We start from the raw sequence: 20378 nt of genomic DNA, 5'->3' as shown, positions 1-20378 counted from the left end.
AGTCAGGGTCACATGCTCCGGGACTTCAAAAAGAGCCAATTGGAAGGTCCAGCTCCAAGGCGCTAAATGGTCATATGAGGAGTCAGAGTGAGGAGTCAGCCAATTAAAATCGCAGAAGTGCGGCAGGAGGCCCGACTCTGGACGGGAGGGGGGGCGGAATAGCTAGTGTTTAAAGGGCCCGGTCAGCTGACAGACTCCAGCCCGCGTCTACCCTTGGGGGGGCCTGGTTCTGGCTACCTGGGGAGAGATGATGGCGTACCGAACCGGCCAAGTGCTCCAGGGCAGACCCGGGGGATCGCAGAATCCGGGGTTCTGGGGAGGCTGTAGAGTTCAGGTATTTGCCGCGATCTTCCTGCTGCTGTTGTCTCCGGCAGAATTTGGGGCTAGGGCAGAGAACGACTTCAGTCTGGTGAGTCGCCCCTCGTATATCCCCATCGCCAACCCACGCGGGTGGTCTGTACCCAGCGTCCCCCGGGACGCGGGTTGCTGAGACCCGTCTCTTCGAGGGACTCTCCCGCCGTTCTCGGACTCCGTTCCCTCCATCCACTCCCAACCCCTCTTCCTCCTCGGGCCCTTGTTCTCCTGTCCTCCCGAGCCTCTTCATTCGAGCTCCTTCACCTTTGGGAGGTTCTCCAGCCCCACGCTCTCAGAAGGCGCCTTCTTCCCTCAGACCCCTTTTCCCTCTCCGAGCCCCCAGCTTTGTTTCAAACTCTCCTCAGTTTCCCCTTTCTTATTCTAGGACACACACACCCCAACTCTGGTCCCCAACACTCTGCCTTTCCCAGGGACGCTCGACTCCGAGCCACTATTCAACCGTCCTAAAACTTGAAGTCAAATTTGTCCGTGTTGACCCTTCCTCCTCCCTTCGCAGGTTCAGCCGCTGGTGACCATGGAGCAGCTGCTGTGGGTGAGCGGGAGGCAGATCGGTTCTGTGGATACCTACCGAATTCCCCTCATCACAGCTACTCCTCAGGGCACTCTCCTTGCCTTCGCTGAGGCCAGAAAAATGTCCACATCGGATGAGGGAGCTAAGTTCATTGCTCTTCGCAGGTCCTTGGACCAAGGTATAAAGATGCCTGAGTGGTAGATGCTGGTGTTAGGCTGGATGGGTAGGGAGCCTGACCTGCCCAAGGGCTCTAAGGATAGGACCAGCTGGGAGGGCTGGAGGCCTGGGTCCCTGAAGAGACTTAAGGAGGAGAGCTGTACAGAGCAGTGATCTAGAAATTATAATCAGCTAGGGTTGAACATTGAAAATTTATTGAGCACCTGCTATATACCAGGCACTGTTCTAGGTTCTGTGAATATGGTTGTGAACAAAGCAGACCAAATATCCCTGTCCTCATGGGGCTTATATTGTCTGTGGGGAGACAGACAATAAGCGTAATTAATAGGTGAGTTTATTTTTTATATTAGAAAGGGATAAATATAATGGAGAAAAATAAAGCAGGATGTTGGATATTGGTGGCAACTTTAAATAGGTGACTTTTGAGTAAAGGAGTTGAGAGTAACCCTGAGGAAGAGTGTACCAGGCAGATGTCACAAGCTTGTGACTTTTCTCCAGGAGAAAACTACTTGAGGAATGGGGAGGAGCTTGTGGGACAGGATGGAGTGAACAACGGTAGAATAGATAAGGTCAGAGAGGTAAGGCTGCAGGGCAGGGGGGTGGAAGGGCAGGTTTTGTAGGGCTCTGCAGCCACTCTAAGGCCTTGGGGCCCTAGCAAGAGGTGGAAATTAACAGGGAGAGGTAGAAAGGGCACCTTCAGAGTGCTCACCCTGGATTTCTTCTCTTTTTTCTTTAGGCAGCACATGGTCTCCTACAGCCTTCATTGTAGATGATGGGGACACCCCGGATGGGCTGAACCTGGGGGCAGTGGTGAGCGATATGGAGACAGGAGTGGTGTTTCTTTTCTATTCCCTCTGTGCTCACAAGGCTGGCTGCCAGGTGGCCTCCACTATGTTGGTGTGGAGCAAAGATGACGGTGTGTCCTGGAGCCCTCCCCGGAACCTCTCCTTGGATATTGGCACCGAGATGTTTGCCCCCGGACCAGGCTCAGGCATTCAGGTCTCTATCCTGAGATGGGTGGTGGGGACTGCCTTTTGGAGAGTCTGGAAGATGCCCCCAATGGGACTTCTTCCCAGGGAGAAGGACTTATGAAGTCAGATTTTCTCTTAGATGGGATTCCTTGGAAGAAAGGGGCATCCTGGGAGGAACCCCCTCCTGAGGGAAGATGGATCTTTGCCATTGTCTTCCCATTTGGGGGTCATACATAGCTTGGTGAGTGAGCACACCAAGCATGGGTTAAAGCTCCCATGCACTTCTGTGGCTGGAACCCCCTGTCTGATGTCCTAAAGGAGCTTATTCTGCAAGAGTTTCTTAATTCAGGCAGTAGGTACTTATGGGATCCTCAGTAGCAAAGACAGAACTGAAGAGGACCAGATGTGTTCTCACGCTAGGAGGTGACGGGTTCCCCTTCCCTGCCTGTGAGCCTCTTCAGTGTCTCCCTCAGTGACACCCAGCTTCCTTTCCCACAGAAACAGCGGGAGCCGCGGAAGGGCCGCCTCATCGTGTGTGGCCATGGAACACTGGAGCGGGACGGGGTCTTCTGCCTCCTCAGTGATGATCATGGTGCCACCTGGCGCTATGGCAGTGGGGTCAGCGGCATCCCCTATGGTCAGCCCAAGCGGGAAAACGATTTCAACCCTGATGAGTGCCAGGTGAGGAGTCCATGGGCTATTCCCCACCCACTCCACCTCCCCTGTCCTCCAGAGCACCATTTCACTCACAGACCCAGGATCTGCCCGCCCACCTTTGTGCAACCTGGCCTGCTTCCTCAGGGACAGGGCCCTTTGCCCTGCCCCCTCCCTGGGTCTTCCTGAAGCCATTTTCTATCTCTTCAGCCCTATGAGCTCCCAGATGGCTCAGTCGTCATCAACGCCCGGAACCAGAACAACTACCACTGCCGTTGCCGAATTGTCCTCCGCAGCTACGACGCCTGTGACACCATACGGCCCCGTGATGTGACCTTCGACCCTGAGCTTGTGGACCCTGTGGTAGCTGCAGGAGCTGTAGCCACCAGCTCCGGTATTGTCTTCTTCACCAATCCAGCCCATCCGGAGTTCCGTGAGTGTCTGTTGGGTGAGGTCGTCGGGGGAGCCCCTTTTATCTAGAGAAGGCGTGACCAGAGACCCCCCCCCTTTTTCTGACTCTGCTGCCTTCCCCAGGAGTGAACCTGACCCTGCGCTGGAGCTTCAGCAACGGTACCTCATGGCGGAAAGAGACGGTCCAGCTGTGGCCAGGCCCCAGTGGCTACTCCTCACTGGCAGCCCTGGAGGGCAGTGTGGGCGGGAAGGACCAGGCCCCCCAGCTCTACGTCCTGTATGAGAAAGGCCGGAATCAGTACACAGAGAGCATCTCACTGGCCAAAGTCAGCGTGTATGGGACGCTCTGAGCTGTACACCTGCCACCAGAGTAGAAGGCCCTGGACTCAGCCTTCAGGACTGTGGGCCCTCGGAGGCTAGAGGTGCCTAAAAGACAGTTCCACCTGCCCGTAGACTCTAGCCTTTTGCAAAATCAATTTCTCTTTGACAGGGAAGTCACTCTGTTAGGACTACAAGCCTGGCTGCTTCCACACAGGGAGTCCTGCCCTCACTTGGGAGCGTATCCCTTCCACATCATTGCTGGGCCTGGCCCCCTTCTGTTCCTGGGGCAATGATTGGTCCTTTTCGTAGGTGGGGTTAGGTAGGCCTGTGGAATTGAATATATTTGGACTCAGGGAAATGGGGAAGGCTGAGCTTCCTCTTTAGGGTAAGATACTGTGGAGCAGGTTGGCAAAAGTACTGTAAGGGCAATATTTGGATTCAGGGTAAAGAACTAGGTGCACCACCCACCTAGACTATTTATAAATTGAACTATTTGTAACTTAACGTTTTTAATGAAGGAGAATGAGCACTTGCAGTGTCTCTGTGGTTCTGTCCATGCGCATGTGCGTTCTTCATGTACACCTGTAGGAGGCTGGGAGTGAGCTCTGGGGAAGAAGCTGCTGTTGCCCATGACAGTCACACTTTGGCAAATTAAGTCCTCCTTTCCCTTTCACATTCTTTCTCATCACAGAAAAGCAGATTCATCTTCATAGGTGTAATGAGGAGTAGCAGGGGGAGCCCCACAAGATATTAAACAGTCTGCTCTGTTTCATATCTGAGACGGAGTTGGACAGTGTCTTCTATGAAGTCAGGGGGCAGGTGTGTGAAATGCAGATGGAGAGCCTCTCCCAGGCCACCCCTGCAGAGAAATAAGCATTGTGACAATTTACGTGAGAAAACAGCACCATCCTCAGGCAGATGCTATTAAAAGAACAGATGAGTGGAAGAGCCATACCTTTACCCCATATGGAAAGAAAATACAATGCCTACATGAGCACTGGTGGTCTGAATCTCAAAGACTCAGGGGGCACCTGGGTGGCTCAATTGGTTAAGCAGCCTGACTCTTGGTTTCAGCTCAGATCATGATCTCACGGTTCATGGGTTCAAGCCTCTATGCTGACAATGCGGAGCCTGCCTGGGATTCTTCTCTCCTCTCTCTGTCCCTCCCCTGTTCATGTTCTCTCTTGCTCTCTCTCTCTCTCTCTCTCTCTCTCTCGCAAAAAAAAAAAAAAAAAAAGATTCTCACTTTCCCTCTGCTCCTCCCCCCGCAATAAAAATTTTTAAAAATAAAAGAATGTCAAAGATTGAAGAATAAGGGCCACATTGACATACAGTTGCAGTTTATTTTGCTTTCAACTTCCTTTTCTAAGAAATGTTAGGGTAATGCATTCCATCAGAAAAAATGGAATAATCTCCCTGTATAGGAGGATATGGTATGATTTAATTTTGTTATATTTTATCCAGAATTCTTTATCAATAATTTAATACTTTAATTTTTCACTTACATTTTTAAAAACAAAGGTAGAGAAAATGGGTTAATGAACCCCATGTGCATCCTATGTATCCAATGTTTGCTTCTTATTCTTTTTTATTTTGTTGAATTTTTTTTTTTTTTTTTGAGAGAGTATGAACAAGGGGAGGGGCAGAGAAAGAGAGGTAGAGAGAAATCCCAAGCAGGCTCTACACTGTCAATGCAGAGCCTGACACAGAGCTTAATCCCATGAACTGTTGAGATCATGACCTGAGCCAAACCAAGAGTTAAATACTTAAGCAACTGAGCCACCCAGGCAACCTCCCTTTGTTGAAATATTTTGAAGCAAATACCAGACCTTGTGATATTCACCCCTACCTTGTTCCGTTTTTTTTTGTTTGTTTGTTTGGTTTGGTTTGGTTTTTTAGAGAGGTAGAGTGCACACATGAGCAGAGGAGAGGGGCAGAGAGAGAATTTTTTTTTTTTTTTTTACTTTTTAGCAGTATTTCCCTTTTTTAATTTACTTAAATTTGCATCCAAGTTAGTTAGCATATATATAGTGCAACAATGATTTCAGGAGTAGATTCCTCGCCCATTTAGCCCATCCCCCCCTCCCACAACCCCTCCAGTAACCTTCTGTTTGTTCTCCATATTTAAGAGTCTCTTATGTTTTGTCCCTCTCCCTGTTTTTATATTATTTTTGCTTTCCTTCCTTTATGTTCATCTGTTCTGTAGAGAGAAGAAGAATCTTAAGCAGGCTCCACACTCAGCTAGTTGTCCAACAAGGAGCTCCATCCCATGATCCTGAAATATAACCAGAGCTGAAATAAAGAGTCAAACCCTCAACTGAGCCATCCAAGTGCTTCCACCCCTACATTCTTAAGTGTGCATCCCATCCTTTAAAATGGAACACTTTATTATGTAACCATAATGTCATCGCATATTCATAACATTAACAATAACTCTGGTATCATCTAATACCCAATGTGCAAATTTCATCAAATGTCTCAACAGTGTCTTATTTATAGTTCTTTGTTCAAATCAGGATCCAGGGATGCCTCGGTGGCTCAGTTGGTTGAGCAGCTGATTTCGGCTCAGGTCATGGATCTCACATTTTGTGAGTTAGAGCCCCACATAGGGTTCTGTGCCAACAGCTCAGAGCCTGGAGCCTGCTTCGGATTCTGTGTCTCCCTTTCTTTCTCTGCCCCTCCCCAGCTCAAGCTCACACACTCTCTCAAACATAAATAAATAAACTTAAAAAAAAAAAAAGATTCTCTCTCTGCACCCACCCCTGCTCATTCTCTCTCAAAAAAAAACAAAAAACAAAAAACAAAAAAAACACCTAAATCAGGATCCAAAGAAAATCTACACACTTCCATTTGTTTTAAGTTTATTTATTTATGTTTGAGAGAGAGCAACCAGGGGAGGGACAGAGAGAGAGCAAGAGAAAACCACGCAGGCTCTGCACTGCAGCGCAGAGCCAGATGCGGGGCTTGAACCCACAAAGATCATGAGCTGAGCTGAAATCAAGAGTCAGATGCTTAACCGACTGAGCCACCCAGGCGCCTGAAAACCTGTACATTTAATTTTGATGTCTCTTAAGCCTAGGTTAATCTACAGTCCCACTTCTCCTCTTTCTTCTTCTTGATACCATCTATGCAGAAATCAACACATTCGTCCTATAGAAAGTTCCACTCTGATTTGTCAGTTTGCTTCCTCAGAGTGTCACTTAACTCCTTCCTCTAGCTTTCGCATTTCCAATGATCAAACCTGAAGATTTGGCTTCCCATTCCATTTGGGGGTGGGGGCAGTGGGAGAAGATCGCTTCACAGGTACTGTGTGCTTCCTGTTGCATGTCCTCAGGGGGCAAGTACTGTCTGCTCCTCCCTCTCTGAGTAAAGCTGAGGTTGAGCACTGGGTTCAGATGGCCACAGTCTAACCCCTCCTTTGTTAAGTTTCCCCCATCAACCTTCCAACTGACAATTTCATTCACAGATGGGTTTTGCCTGAATCAGTTATTTTGTGGGATTGTGAAATGTTTTTTAAATTCTATTATTTCTACCCCATCTATTACCTGGAATTCTTCGATAAAAAAAGAGCTGTCTCTCATCAAGGCTGTTGGGCTACCCTGAAGCATGCTTTGTAAGGAAAGGCAGGATAAAAGCTTAATTTCCCCCCTTTTCCTTGCCAGTTCTGAGTAAAGTGATGTAATACTTTGCCTTGGCCAGTAAACCACACTGTTACCAACGACACAGGAGACGTACAGAGGAAGACTCTATGGCCAGCAGCAGGAGGCAGGGGAATCTGAGGGAAGAAAGAAGAGAGAATCCCAGGCAGCGTGGTTGCAGGGCTCTGCTTTTCTTTCCTTTTTTTTTTTTTATGTTTATTTTTTATTTTAGGGGAGAGAGAGACAAGGTATGAGCAGGGGTTGGGCAGTAAGAGAGGGACACAGAATCCGAAACAGGCTCCAGACTCTGAGCTGTCAGAATGCACAAACCGCGAGATCATGACCTGATCTTAACCTCCTAACAGTCTAACCTACTGAGACACCCAGGCGCCCCTGAGCTCTGCTTTTCTTTAAAAATTTTTTAAATGTTTATTTATTTTTGAGAGAGAGTGCAAATGGGAGAGGGGCAGAGAAACAGGGAGATACAGAATCCAAAGCAGGCTCCAGGCTCTGAGCTGTCAGCACAGAGCCCGAAGCAGGGCTAGAACCCTGAGCTGAAGTCAGACGCTTAACCAACTGAGCCACTCACGTGCCCCCAGCCTCTGCTTTTCTAATGTAGATCACAAAATAGGTAAGACATTGGAAGAATAAAGAGGGGGGGGGTGGCATCTGCCACAGTTGGGACATCTGCTGTCCAATACCACTAAAAATTGCACATCTGACAAAGTCTTGGTAACAATTTTATTAAAAATGCTGGAAGAAAGAAAGGAGGTGATGCCTTGAAGGTCTGACCCATGAGCTATTGTGTCATGAAGTAGACATGGCAGAAGGCTTATGAAGAGCGACTGAGTTCCTTCTTAGCCAAGAACCCTCGTCTGAGAGAGGATCCTCCCCAGGAGGGTGTGGGACAGAGCCCTGGGCCCCACGCCAGACCTGCAGGTTTAGTATTCTAGTAACAGTCTGGGACCTCGCATTTTAACAGGAACTGCAGGAGACGCTGATGCTGGGATCTTTGGACTGCACTTTGGGAAACTTTCTCTTAGACATTTAGCGTAGATTTAGGAAGAATAGACTTCAAAACACTGTAGAAAAGATCTCAAAAGAGAAACTAATCAGGAAGAATTTATGTCTGAAGAAACCAATAACCCTTAAAGCTGTCAGGGACCAAAGCTGCCTGTTTACCCAAGCATCTTTTTTTTTTTTTTTAAGTTTTATTTACTTAATTAATCTCTACAGCCAACATGGAGCTCGAATTCATGACCCCAAGATCAAGGTTCTATTGACTGAGCCAGCCAGGCACCCCAAGCCAAGCATCTTGAATGCCCGCCACAGTAGCTGGCACATGGTGGGTGCCTCATACAGGAGGTAAGACAAATCTAGGATGGGTAAGGAGCTAGTGTGGTGCCAGATGGGCATCTGCACTCCTTGGGAACATGTTAGAAATGCTGACCACCCTCTTGTCTGGAACCCCAAAGCCACCACACCAAGACCTACAGAGCAAGAAGCTCTGGGGGTGGGGCCCAATAATCAGTGTGTTAACCTTCAGGGGACTTATGCACATTCAAGTTTGAAAACCAGGATTAGATGGGGCGCCTGGGTGGCTTAGTCGGTTAAGCGTCCGACTTTCGCTCAGGTCATGATCTCGCGGTTCGTGGGTTCGAGCCCCGCATCGGGCTCTGTGCTGACAGACTGTCAGCCCAGAGCCTGGAGCCTGTTTCGGAGTCTGTGTCTCCCTCTCTCTCTGACCCTCCCCTGCTCACGCTGTCTCTCTCTCTCTCTCCTAGAAATAAATAAAACATTTAAAAAAAAAAAAAAACTTTCAGGGGTGCCTGGGTGGCTTAGTCAGTTGAGCTTCTGACTCTTGGTTTTGGCTCAGGCCATGATCTCAAGGTTCATGGGTTCATATCCCACACTGGACTCTGTCCTAACCATGTGGAGCCTGCTTGGGATTCTCTCTCGCTCTCTCTGTCCCTACCCTGCTCACGCTCTCTCTCTCTCAAAATAAACTTTAAAAAGTTTCATAATAAAAGGTTTAAAATTAGTTTTTTATAACAATTGCTTGGTCTCCTTTAGAAGATAACAACCCAGGGTGGAGTACAGCCACTCTGTATGCTGCTAGAAAATAGGAGGCTCCCTGACCCAGGGTCACAAGACCCTTTAGAGACAGATCCCATGCCCACACCCCCAGTTTATTACCTGATGGCAGCATATAACTGGGGTTTACTGGTCACATCTCTATCTTTGCTACATTCTTTAGAATTCAGTGGCTTAATGACAGGCAATAGTCAGTCTAGCGTGTGACCCACTTCCACCTGATTCACCTGACTGCCAGCAATAACATTTAGGAGTCAGCAGGTACTTTAATGGGATGGCCTGTTTCCTTCCTCTTTGGGAAATAACATAACAATCACAAGATAATCATGGGAAAGTAGGACAGGAAATACTACAATAAACTAACAGATGGCCCTGAACTGCTCAAATCCAGATGCGCCCATGTGCCACTGGGCAGAGCTGTTCTGGCTGTGGCATTGTAACAAGCCAACAAGGTGAGGGCAGCTCTAAATGAATAATGCCAAAGGCTGGAGCATCTCATTACCTCCTTCATGTTAACTTCCTTTTCAAATTATTCACTTGTGTTCTCTGCTCCACATTATGGATTTCTTCTTCCACTTACTAATTTTCTGTTCAGTTGTTCTGTTAATTTGTTTATTATGCTTAGGTACTTATTTCAATTTTAGAATTTGTTTCATTTTTTATTGAAAAATTTTATAAAGATTTCATTTTAAAGTAATCTCTATACCTAACATGGGGCCTCCAATTTACAACCCCGCGATCAAGAGTCGCGTGCTTCTTCTGACTTAGCCAGCCAGGCGCCCCTCATTTGTTTCTATTTTAAATCCACCTGCTCTTTGTTTGTAATACCCTGTTTGTGCACAGATTAAATTCTTTCCTTTATCTTTGATAAAGGGTAAATACCTAGTAGTGCAATTGCTGAGTCATAGGGTAGTTCTATTTTTAACTTTTTGAAGAGCCTCCATACGGTTTTCCAAAGTGGCTGCTCCAGTTTACACTCCCACTAGCAATATATCTTCAGCCTTCATACATGCTGTTATCTGAGTTTCTTAGCTATAAAGGCACCTGTTATTGGGCCTGTTGATTTGTTCCTGTTGGAGCAGACACCTGGTGTTTTTTGAATTAGCTCATTTTGGATATCTCCCAAGGGAGTTCCATGTGCGAGCTTCAGAATCTGCAGGGGTCCCTGTAGAGTGACTTAGCTTTTGCCCTTGCTCAGCCCTTCATGAAAAATTACACAATGAGCTCCCATGTACACCTCTTTGACTGCATCACTCTCTCTACTCACCCCCTTGTCACAGCCCAGGTACTACCAGGTTGAATGTAACATTTAGCAATCCTATGCATTTCTTTTACTATATTATACTTTAAACAATAGTTTAGCTGTGAACATTATTTTTTATGTTTATTTACTTTTGAGAGAAAGAGCATGAGTAGGGAAGGGGCACAGAGCTCGGAGACACAGAATTCAAAGCTGTCTCGGGACGCCTGGGTGGCTCAGTCAGCTAAGCGTCTGACTTCGTCTCAGGTCATGATCTCACAGTCGTGGGTTTTAGCCCTGCGTCGGGCTCTGTGCTGACAGCTAGCTCAGAGCCTGGAGCCTGTCCTTGGATTCTGTGTCTCCCTCTCAGAAATAAATAAAACATTAAAAGAAAAAAAAAGAATTTGTAGCAGTCTCAAGGCTCTGAGCTATCAGCACAGAGCTTGACACAGGGCTCAGGGCCGCAAGATCATAACCTGAGTTGAAGTCCTATGCTTAACCGAGACACCTATGCCCCCACAGAGCCCAACTTGGGGCTTGAACTCAGCCCTGAGATCAAGAGTCGACGCTTAATTGACTGAGGCACCCAAATGCTCCTGGCTGTTAAATGTTTTTAAACATTACATACTACAAATGTATTCTTTTGTGACTTGCCTTTTGTTCCTTCATATTATGTCTGTGACATTAATCTTACTATGTTAGTCATCCCGTGCTTCACGTAACACATCACTGCTCTATGGTATATTTTATAATACCACAATTTGTCCATTTTCCTGTTACATTTAGGTTGTTTCCTCTCCCACCTTTACAATTACCCATTACCAAGCACTTGTTGTGTACCTAATCCTTCTATATACATGTGTTTCTTTAGTGTATTACCAGAAGTGGAAATACTGGGTTGAAGACAATGTGCATCATACTTAGCATGTATTGCCAAACTGTTTTCCAAATGGACTGTATAAAGGTTATCAGTGCCACAATGTCCAAAACTGTTTTCTTTCTACACCCTAGGATTTCTTCACAACCCAAATTACATCCATAAGCTCTGTTGGCACAAGTTTCAGTCTACCCCACAGACAAAGGCACGTGGTTGTGACCCCAGCCGGCAAGTAAAATCTCTACTCCCTGAACACTGACAGGAGGTCCTGCCTTATGCTACATGGCTGGAGCAGAGTGGAGAGTAGGAAATGACTTGGGAAGACCTTGTTGGATGGTCCTTGTGAAGGTTTTGGCTTTCACTCTCCATGAAATGGGAGCCATTGCAGGATTCTGAGCAGCAGAAACAAGTCCCAAATTATGCTTTAGAGGGAAACTTCTGGCTGCTTTGTGGGTATGACTAACGGGTAAGGGTGGAAGCCAGACCAGTTAGGAGGCTGTGGCAATCATGTAAGGGAGCTAATGATAGCTCCTTCAAGAGTGGAATGGTAGTGGAGGTGGGAGATGCAGTCAGATTTTGGTATTACTTTTAAAGGTAGCACCAGAGGGGCGCCTGGGTGGCTCAGTCGGTTAAGCGTCCGACTTTCGCTTAGGTCATGATCTCGCGGTTCGTGGGTTCGAGCCCCGCATCGGGCTCTGTGCTGACTGCCAGCTCAGAGCCTGGAGCCTGTTTCAGTCTGTGACTCCCTCTCTCTCTGTCCCTCCCCTGCTCACGCTGTCTCTCTCTCTCTCTCCTAGAAATAAATAAAACATTAAAAAAAAAAAAAAAAAATTTAAAGGTAGCACCAGCGTAATGTGCTGAGAAATTGGATACAGCATGTTAAGGACAGGAGACTATTCAAACTCACATGTGTATATAAGATCAATGAACACAAAAGTCCATTGGTGGTGGGGTGCTTAACTGGCTCTCTCAGTGAGTAGACAAGTGACTTGATCTCAGGGTCATGAACCGCAAGTCCCACATTGTGTGCAGAGCTTACTTTAAAAAAAATATAGGGGGGCGGGTGCCCGGGTGGCTCAGTCTGTTAAACACCGAACTTCGGCTCAAGTCATGATCTCAGTTACGTGGGTTAGAGACCCACATCAGGCTGTGCTGACAGCTAGCTCAGAGCCTGGAGCCTGCTTCAGATTCTGTGTCTCCCTCTCTCTCTGACCCTCCCCTGTTCAAAGCTGACTCGCTCTGAGATAAATAGAACATTAAAAAACAAACTTACTGAACCATTCATAAGCACACATTTCATAAGTATTGAATGTGTTTGTAATATTGAGCAACCATCACCACCATGTACCCCCAGAATTCCTTGTCTTGTAAACTGTAAGTCTATATCCATTAAACTCCACATGCCCCTTTTCCCAGCTCCTGGCAACTACCACAGACACAGTTGTTTTTAATACTTAGTTTTGAGTGAGTGCAAGTAAGAGAGGGACAGAGAAAGGGGTTCAAAAGATCCAAAGTGGGCTGCATACAGACAGCAGTGAGCCTGAAGTGAGGTATGAACTTTGAGTACATAACCTGAGCCAAAGTCAGGCACTTGAGCCACCGAGCCAGAGGGGCTCAGGTTTTGTTTTTAACTTTAATACTTCTTTTTGAGAGAGACAAGTGGGGAGGAGGGGCAGAGAAGGAGGGAGACACAGAATCTGAAACTCACTAACTGGTGAGCTCATGACCTGAGCTGACTGAGCCACCCAAATGCCCCTGGTTGTTCCTATGTTTCCACTGATCCATCAAAATGCAAACTAAATGCCTGTATTAATATTTCAACATCCTAAGAAGCTTCATCACTTGTTAAGAACATCTAGTCCATTAGAATACTATGACAGACCACCTAGAAAACCTCAATGTTAGTGTCAACCTATTTTATTTTGCATATAGCTGTGAAGAGGCATGGCTAGATGTCAACTGTGATGCTCATTCACAGATGGTTACCTTTCACTTCCCTAAATCTTTTTGTACCACTGTTTTTACAAAGACCAAACTTTTACTTTGCACTAAAGTATTTTATTACAATCCTTGACAAAACCAAGTATTTGATTACAATAAAGAAGTCAACATGGTCTAAATATTTAAAGTGTCTCAAAATTTCTATGCAGTTTTTTCTCCTGTTAAGTTGAAAGCTGCTCACAGGTTAATGCAGGACAGCTAGATGAAGTTCCTAGGATTTGCTCAACACCAGATAGGACACATCCTCCAGTTGGCAAAACCCTGAAATTTCATAAAAGAACATCTATTAGAAACATGCACATAACTGGAATTAAAACATGAACTTGGGTGGGTAGAGGAAGCAGGAGAGTGATTCAGTGGTTTCAAATATCCTCAGAGAAATGTTCATGGTCCAAGGTTACCATTACCACTCTGGGGCTGAAGAGTAACTGGCACTCACCATAGGAGCCTGGGATAAAGGACATGGCTCTTCACTCCTCATCACAGCCCACAGATTCAAGTGGCAGGAGCCATTATCTAGGCGACACCAACGTCTCAACCGCACTTTTCCAAGTGGGTAAGTTCCCAACTTCAGCCCTTCAGTCACCAGATTAGGCTGTGAAAGGGCACTGCCCCAGCTAGGCTTCTACAATAATCATACTAGAAAGATAAAAACAAAACCACCAATGAGAAGCACAAGCAAATTTAAAGCCCCTCTTGTTGGCCCCTTCTCAGACTCAGGCATCCAGTTCTCCAAATGAGTCAGAAGTTGATTTTTGACATCAAGACCAGCATCAGAGACTCTAGTCTGAGACATCATCATTCCCAGTTTAGAGAGATCTGGATGAAAAGAGGCCATTCTGAGAAGAGATCTAGTATGCTGAAAGACAATGGTCTTTCACCCAGTATAAATAAGGATGTAACAAAAAAAAAAGAGTACAGAGATGATAAGGGAGAGAGTGATGTTGGGGTGAAAAACCCCTCAGAATTGGGGGCGGGGGGGAACCTCCACCAGAGAAAACAGAATGCACAGTTAAGGAGGCCATTTTAACCAGAATTAGTCAAAAACATGAAAAAAGTTACAAAAAATTAAGAAAAAAAGTCCAAGGGGGCATCTGAGTGGCTCAGTCAGTTAAGCGTCTGGCATAAGGGACTCTGGCTCAGGTCATGGATTCATGGGTCCGAGCCCCAAATCAGAGCCAGGAGCCTGCTTCGGATTCCAGGTCTCCCTCTCTGCTACTACCACACTCGTCTTCTCTCAGAAATAAACATTAAAAAACTGTCCAAGACAAATGTAAACCAAAAAGCAGTCCTTGGAAAATCACCAGTTAAGATAGTTGCATTACCTCCAACTCACAAGTTTATTAAAAAAACAGACTCCGGGGGCGCCTGAGTGGCTCAGTCAGTTTAACATCTGACTTTGGCTCTAGTCATGACCTCACAGTTCGTGGGTTCGATCCCCGCATCCGGCTCTGTGCTGACAGCTCGCAGCCTGGAGCCTGCTAAGGATTTTGTCTCCCTCTCTCTCACAAAAAAAAAAAAAAAAAAAGTTAAAAAAAATAAGACTTAATAGAGACCCCATGAAAACACTGTTTTAGGGGCAAGACAGTCTGCGAGAAGCACTGAGAATCTCACAACCAATACTCACCTTTATTCAAGGATAACACACGGCGGGCAACTTAAAACACCTAATGGAAAAATGAAACCCAGGGATCGGTTACTTCTAAGAGTTTTTTGGTCATCAGCTTCTCCCCACCTCAGGTACCAGGCCAGCCCCGCCCGGGGAGGGAGATGGTCAGCGCGCTGCGGTGACGGCGTCAGCGAGACACTCAGAATCACCTAGGTTCATCATCACCCCCGTCTTCCCCAAAGCCACCGCTAGCCACTCCATCTCGCACAATCCACTCACCTTCGTGGCGCTACGGACCAGCCTGCGAAGACCATGGCCCTGGGAAGAAACCAGTGAGTCAGTAGAGGCCAGGGGCGACTCCAGCCGAGTAGCCCACTGCCCTGGGCTGGGTCAGTTCCAAACGGTGGCGTCACGTGCACATCAGAAACTCTAGTCTGTAATGGTAGTTCATCCTGCTCAGCCCGAGACTACAATCTCCTCAACCAACAGGGCCCCGAGATACCTACACGAAGGAAGCTTGGCACCGACATCTCAGGACGCGGGGGCCGCCCCCTCCCTCTGGTGTAGGGGGAGTAGCCACAGCGGCCCCCAGGCGCAGTACACCTCGTTCACATGCTCCGACCACAAGCTCAACGCACGGAAAGAACTATAATGGAGGAATCTCGGCTATTTATGGCGACGTGGGGTCGGGGGCCTGACAGGAATGGCTGTCTTCGTCGATGCCTGCTCGACCCATGGCATTTCCCCTTGGTTTAAACAAGAATAAACCAAGAAAAAGAAAGGCCAGGAGTCATATTTCACAGTCTTCCAGGCAAATAATTCGGACATATTTTGCTAATTTTGAAAAACAAAAAACAGATTACCGTCTCTTCATTGGCCCGGCCGGAAACAGTCCCCGGCGCTGCCGGAAGCCTGAGCACCCGAGTGCTTTTCCTTACGGACCTCCAGGATCGCAAGTCCCAGCTGGAATAACGGCCGGTGGACTCCTCCCTCGTTCCCACCTGTTTGGGGTCCTGGTCTCTCTAAGAGACTGTCACCTGCTCTGTCTAGCCAGCGAAATCTGAATTCGCAGCCCACTCTAGCCCGCAGACCTATCAGTCACATTAACCGTATTGTCTTTTTTTTTAACAGCTTTACTAAGATATAAATAACGTATAATAAACAGGTTTATTTATTTATTTATCTATTTATTTATTTATTATTTCTGAGAGAGAAAGAAAGACAGCGTGAGCAGGGGAGGGTCAGAGAGAGAGGGAGACACAGAATCCGAGACAGACTCCAGGCTCTGAGCTGGCTGTCAGCACAGAGCCCGACGCGGGGCTCGAACCCACGAACCGTGAGATCATGACCTAAGCCGAAGTCGATGCTTAACCGACTGGGAGGGGCACCTGGGTGGCTCGGTTGGTTAAGCGTACGACATTGGCTCAGGTCCTGATCTCACGGTTCGTGGGTTTGAGCCCCGCGTGGGGCTCTGCTGCCAGCTCAGAGCCCGGAACCTGCTTAGGTTTCTGTGTCTCAGTCTCTCTCTGCCCCTCCCCCACTTTTGCCCTGCCTCTGTCTCTCAAAAATAAATAAATGTTTAAAAAATTAAAAATAAATAAATATACCAATTGATAACTTTAAAAAAAACTAACTTTTTAAGTGTACAGTTCAGTAATGTTGAGTGTATCACGTTGTTGTGCAACCGATTTGCATAACTATCTTACTATACCCATGAAACGGCTCCCAGTTTCCGGTTTCCTGTCCTCTTTATGAGCAGTTAATGGACTGGGTGTTAGCCAGAAACGGTGGACATGTTCAGTACACTCTAAATAGAACCATATGTCTCAGGAGGGTCGGAAGCAAAACTAATTGAGGTGGGGTAGCAACAGCCAGGCCCTGTTCTCTCCTTGCTAGTTTTTCTCCACCAGAAAGCTGGTGATTTGCTCTTGGCCCCTTAATCCATCAACTCATAAATTATCCCAAATCCCACCTTCCTGGATGGACCCTTCTTTACCTCCTCATTTATAAATACAGTTAGTGTTTGGTGATGTATCTTGGCCTCTTCATCTTTGTGAGAAAGGAACATATTAGAGGATGAATTGGGGGTGCCAGATCATACAAAACCATTGTTGTTTTTAGTAATCACTATACACAAAGTGGGACTGGAACTCATGACCCCAAGATCGAGTCACATGCTCTACCCAGCCAGCCAGGAACCCCCAAAATCAGTCTTATTTTATTTTACTTTTTAATGTTTATTTTTGAGAGAGAGAGTGTGTGTCAGAGCGTAGGCGGGGGAGGAGCAGAGAGAGAGAGAGTGAAACAATCTGAAGCAGGTTTCAGGCTCTGAGCTGTCAGCACAGAGCCCTATGAGGGGCTTGAACTCAGGAACAGGGAGATCATGACCTGAGCCAAAGTCAGAGGCGTAACCAACTGAGCCACCCACACACCCCTTATTTTTTTTAATGTTTGTTTATTTATTTTGAGAGAGCCAGCAAGCAGGGAAGGGTCAGAGACAGAGGGGGAGAGAATCCCAAGCAGGCTCTGCACTACCAGTGCAGAGTCTATGATGCAGGGGTCAACCCCACCAACTGAGAAATCACTCCCTCAGCCAAAACCAAGAGTCAAGAGTCAGATGCTTAACTGACTGAGCCACCCAGCTACCCCAATCTTCTTTTTAAGTCACATAATTTAGGCACAGTGGGCACAGATTAAAATTTGAAAGAAGGCCATTGCGGGTGCAGAAAATATATCCTCTTCTGCAATAATCTTTCCACCTTGCCCCAAGATTTTAGACTTACATCAAAACAAAGTATTCCCAGGGGGACCTGAGTGGCTCAGTCAGTTGAGCACTTCTGAGCTTTGATTTTAGCTCAGGCAGTGATCTTAGGGTCGTGGTATCAAGTCCCACATCTGGTTCCATGCTGAACGCTGAGCATGTGGTCCACTTGAGAGTGTCCCTCTTCCTCCTTCTGCTTCTCTCCCCTGCTCATGAATGCTCTCTCTCTCGCTCTCTCGCTCTTTCTCTCTAACATAAAAAATAAACAACTGCAAAAATATATATATATCTTCCAAGGGGCACCTGGCTGGCTCAGCTTGTAGAGCATGAGCCTCTTGATCTTGGGGTCTTGAGTTTGTTCTCCACGTTGGATGTAAAGGGCCACCTGGGTGACTCAGTCAATTAAGCATCTGACTTCGACTCAGGTCATGATCTTGCATTTTGTGAGTTGGAGCTCCAAGTTAGGCTCTGTGCTGACAGCTCAGAACATGGAGACTACTTCGGATTCTGTGTCTCCCTCTCTATCTGACCCTCCTCCTCCCATGCTCTGTCTCTCTCCCTCTCTCTCTCAAAAATAAACATTTAAAAAATTTTTTAAAAGAATAAAAATTAAAAACAAAAAATCTCTTCCAAGAATCCTATAGTATTCACTTGTTTATTTGATGCATTTCTCAACTCCTAGGGGTTGAGTTTCACCCACAGTTGATGTTGCAAAGTGACTTTGCTTTAAGTTCCAAAATGTGTACATGTACAGGTAGCCAATAAATTTTCATCTTTTTAAAAAACATGTGGGGGGCGCCTGGGTGGCTCAGTTGGTTGAGCATTCGACTTTGGCTCAGGTCATGATCTCACAGTTTGTGAGTTCGAGCCCTATATTGGGCTCTGTGCTGATAGCACAGAGCCTGGAGCTTGTTGTGGATTCTGTGTGTGTGTGTCTCTCTCTCTGCCCTTCCTCCTTGGGTTACACTCTGTCTCTCTCTCTCTCTCAAAAATAAATAAACATTTTAAAAAATAAAGAAATAAAAAACATTTGGGAGTCTTTTTCTTTTTTTTTAACATTTAAAAAAAATTTTTTTTTAGTAATCTCTACACCCAACCTGGGGCTCAAACTCAGGATCCCAAGGTCAAGAATTGAATGCTCATCTTTTTATTTTTATTATTTAAAAAAATTTGTAATGTTTATTTTTGAGAGAGAGAAAGACAGAGTGCAAGCAGGGGAGGTAGAGAGACAGGGGAAAACACAAAATCTGAAGACTCCGGGCTCTGAGCAGTCAGCACTGAGCCCGATCTCACGAACTGCGAGATCATGACCTGAGCAAGAGTCGGGATGCTCAACCAACTGAGCCACCAGCCACCCCAAGGGTTACATGCTCTTCTGACAGAGCTAGCCAGGTGCCCCTGAATGATCCTATTCTGATGTTGCGTCCCAAAGAACTACTTCCCAGCATCAGGGATTCTCTTTTTTGACCCATCAAGCAGTTCTTGGAGATTTCCCTAACCTCAATCACTGCTGCTGCCAGTGAATCAACACTTCAGACCTCTAAAGTCTCAGGCTCCCATCCACTGTAGAAAGCCGATTACCACCACGAGTTGCTCCTGCAAGCAGACACCTTCCTCCCTCTCCCATACCCCCATCCATCTAAAAATGTAATCAGGAATAGCCTCTGATGCCATCATTTTTCTCCACTATTGGCTGCACATTAGAAACACTCAGACAGCTTTAATTCTGTACAATGCCTTAGCCCACTCCCAAAGATTTTGACTCCTGGTGGAGGCTGGGCATCAGTATTTTTTTAGTCTCCCCCAATGATTTTAATATACCACTAAGTTGGAGAAACATATTTCCAATAGCTTGCAGCTACTTACTCCCTGTACTACCTGAACGGTTACAGGAACAACAACAACACACAAAAAGCAAACAAACCAATTCCTGCTGCTGCTGCTGCAGTTAAACTACATTTACCATATTCTATGGTAAGAAGTTAGTTACAGTTCACCTATTTTTTGAGTAAAACAGGCCTCTGAGAATTGGCCCAGGAACCAGAATAACTTACTATACTCCATTTCCTTTACAAGCTTTCAAGGAGAGCTTCCAATATTTTTTCATCCCTAAAATGTTCGATTTTCCCAGAGGATGAAGATTTATTGAAAAACAGAACTTGAACTTCAATTTGTTTTGATTTTGGAGTAGTTCTTTCCAGGTTCTGTGCTTGGGAGACAGGAGGTTGAGATTCTATCAGGCTAAGTAAATGTTAAGGGCATCTATTTGTTGTGTCAGGAAGAACCCCCTGGGGAAGGGCTTGTACGGGAGGTAAAGTCCATTTCCTTGATCTTCCCAGCTCTGTGTTGTACAGCTTTCAACTCTCTTCATAATTAAATTTGATCTTACTTTAAATTACTATGGCTTTGAGATTGTCCATAAGAAGACAAAGAGGTTACTGGTTGTTAAAACTGGGGCAAAACCATCACTTAGAATGGGACAGGAACCCAGTGCCAACAGTGTTCAGGCAGTGTGGAAAAAAAACAGCATTTGTTGCTAATTTTGCCCTGGATGTAGTTGGAAGTGACCACTCTCACATGCTAATCTATGAAAAAAAAATAAAAAATAAAAAACTTTAGAACACTTGATTTAGAAGATGGGGAGGTAGAAATTACTGAAGATTACTGGGGTGAAGCACAGAACTTGCCTTGTCATTGATGAAGTTTTTGGGGTGATGATGGGTGGGTCTGGAGCCGAT

The 20378-nt window shown here is 46.2% G+C and overlaps 1 protein-coding gene, 1 long non-coding RNA gene and 2 other non-coding genes across 4 annotated transcripts; 1 reads left to right on the top strand and 3 right to left on the bottom strand.

Moving 5' to 3' along the window:
- Positions 1–166: 166 nt before the first annotated feature.
- NEU1 (neuraminidase 1) lies at positions 167–3955 on the top strand. Its single transcript, XM_077760922.1, has 6 exons — positions 167–409; positions 872–1064; positions 1800–2062; positions 2533–2715; positions 2899–3121; positions 3223–3955. The coding sequence occupies exons 1-6, from the start codon at positions 248–250 to the stop codon at positions 3447–3449; spliced, it is 1251 nt and encodes a 416-aa protein (XP_077617048.1). The 5' UTR covers positions 167–247; the 3' UTR covers positions 3450–3955.
- Positions 3956–13305: 9350 nt separating this feature from the next.
- LOC144228990 (uncharacterized) lies at positions 13306–15541 on the bottom strand. Its single transcript, XR_013334318.1, has 5 exons — positions 15386–15541; positions 15159–15197; positions 14898–14937; positions 13710–13909; positions 13306–13531 (listed from the first exon to the last, which is right to left on the bottom strand). It is a non-coding gene; the product is annotated as an uncharacterized LOC144228990 (long non-coding RNA).
- Positions 14009–14076, bottom strand: LOC144229023 (small nucleolar RNA SNORD52). The gene has a single exon (XR_013334332.1). It is a non-coding gene; the product is annotated as a small nucleolar RNA SNORD52 (small nucleolar RNA).
- LOC144229024 (small nucleolar RNA SNORD48) lies at positions 15043–15105 on the bottom strand. The gene has a single exon (XR_013334333.1). It is a non-coding gene; the product is annotated as a small nucleolar RNA SNORD48 (small nucleolar RNA).
- Positions 15542–20378: the final 4837 nt, after the last annotated feature.

This window comes from Crocuta crocuta, unplaced genomic scaffold (assembly GCF_008692635.1).
Source record: "Crocuta crocuta isolate KB4526 unplaced genomic scaffold, BGI_CrCroc_1.0 scaffold762, whole genome shotgun sequence".
NCBI lineage: Eukaryota > Metazoa > Chordata > Mammalia > Carnivora > Hyaenidae > Crocuta > Crocuta crocuta.
This window is presented reverse-complemented; position numbering and strand designations above follow the sequence as displayed.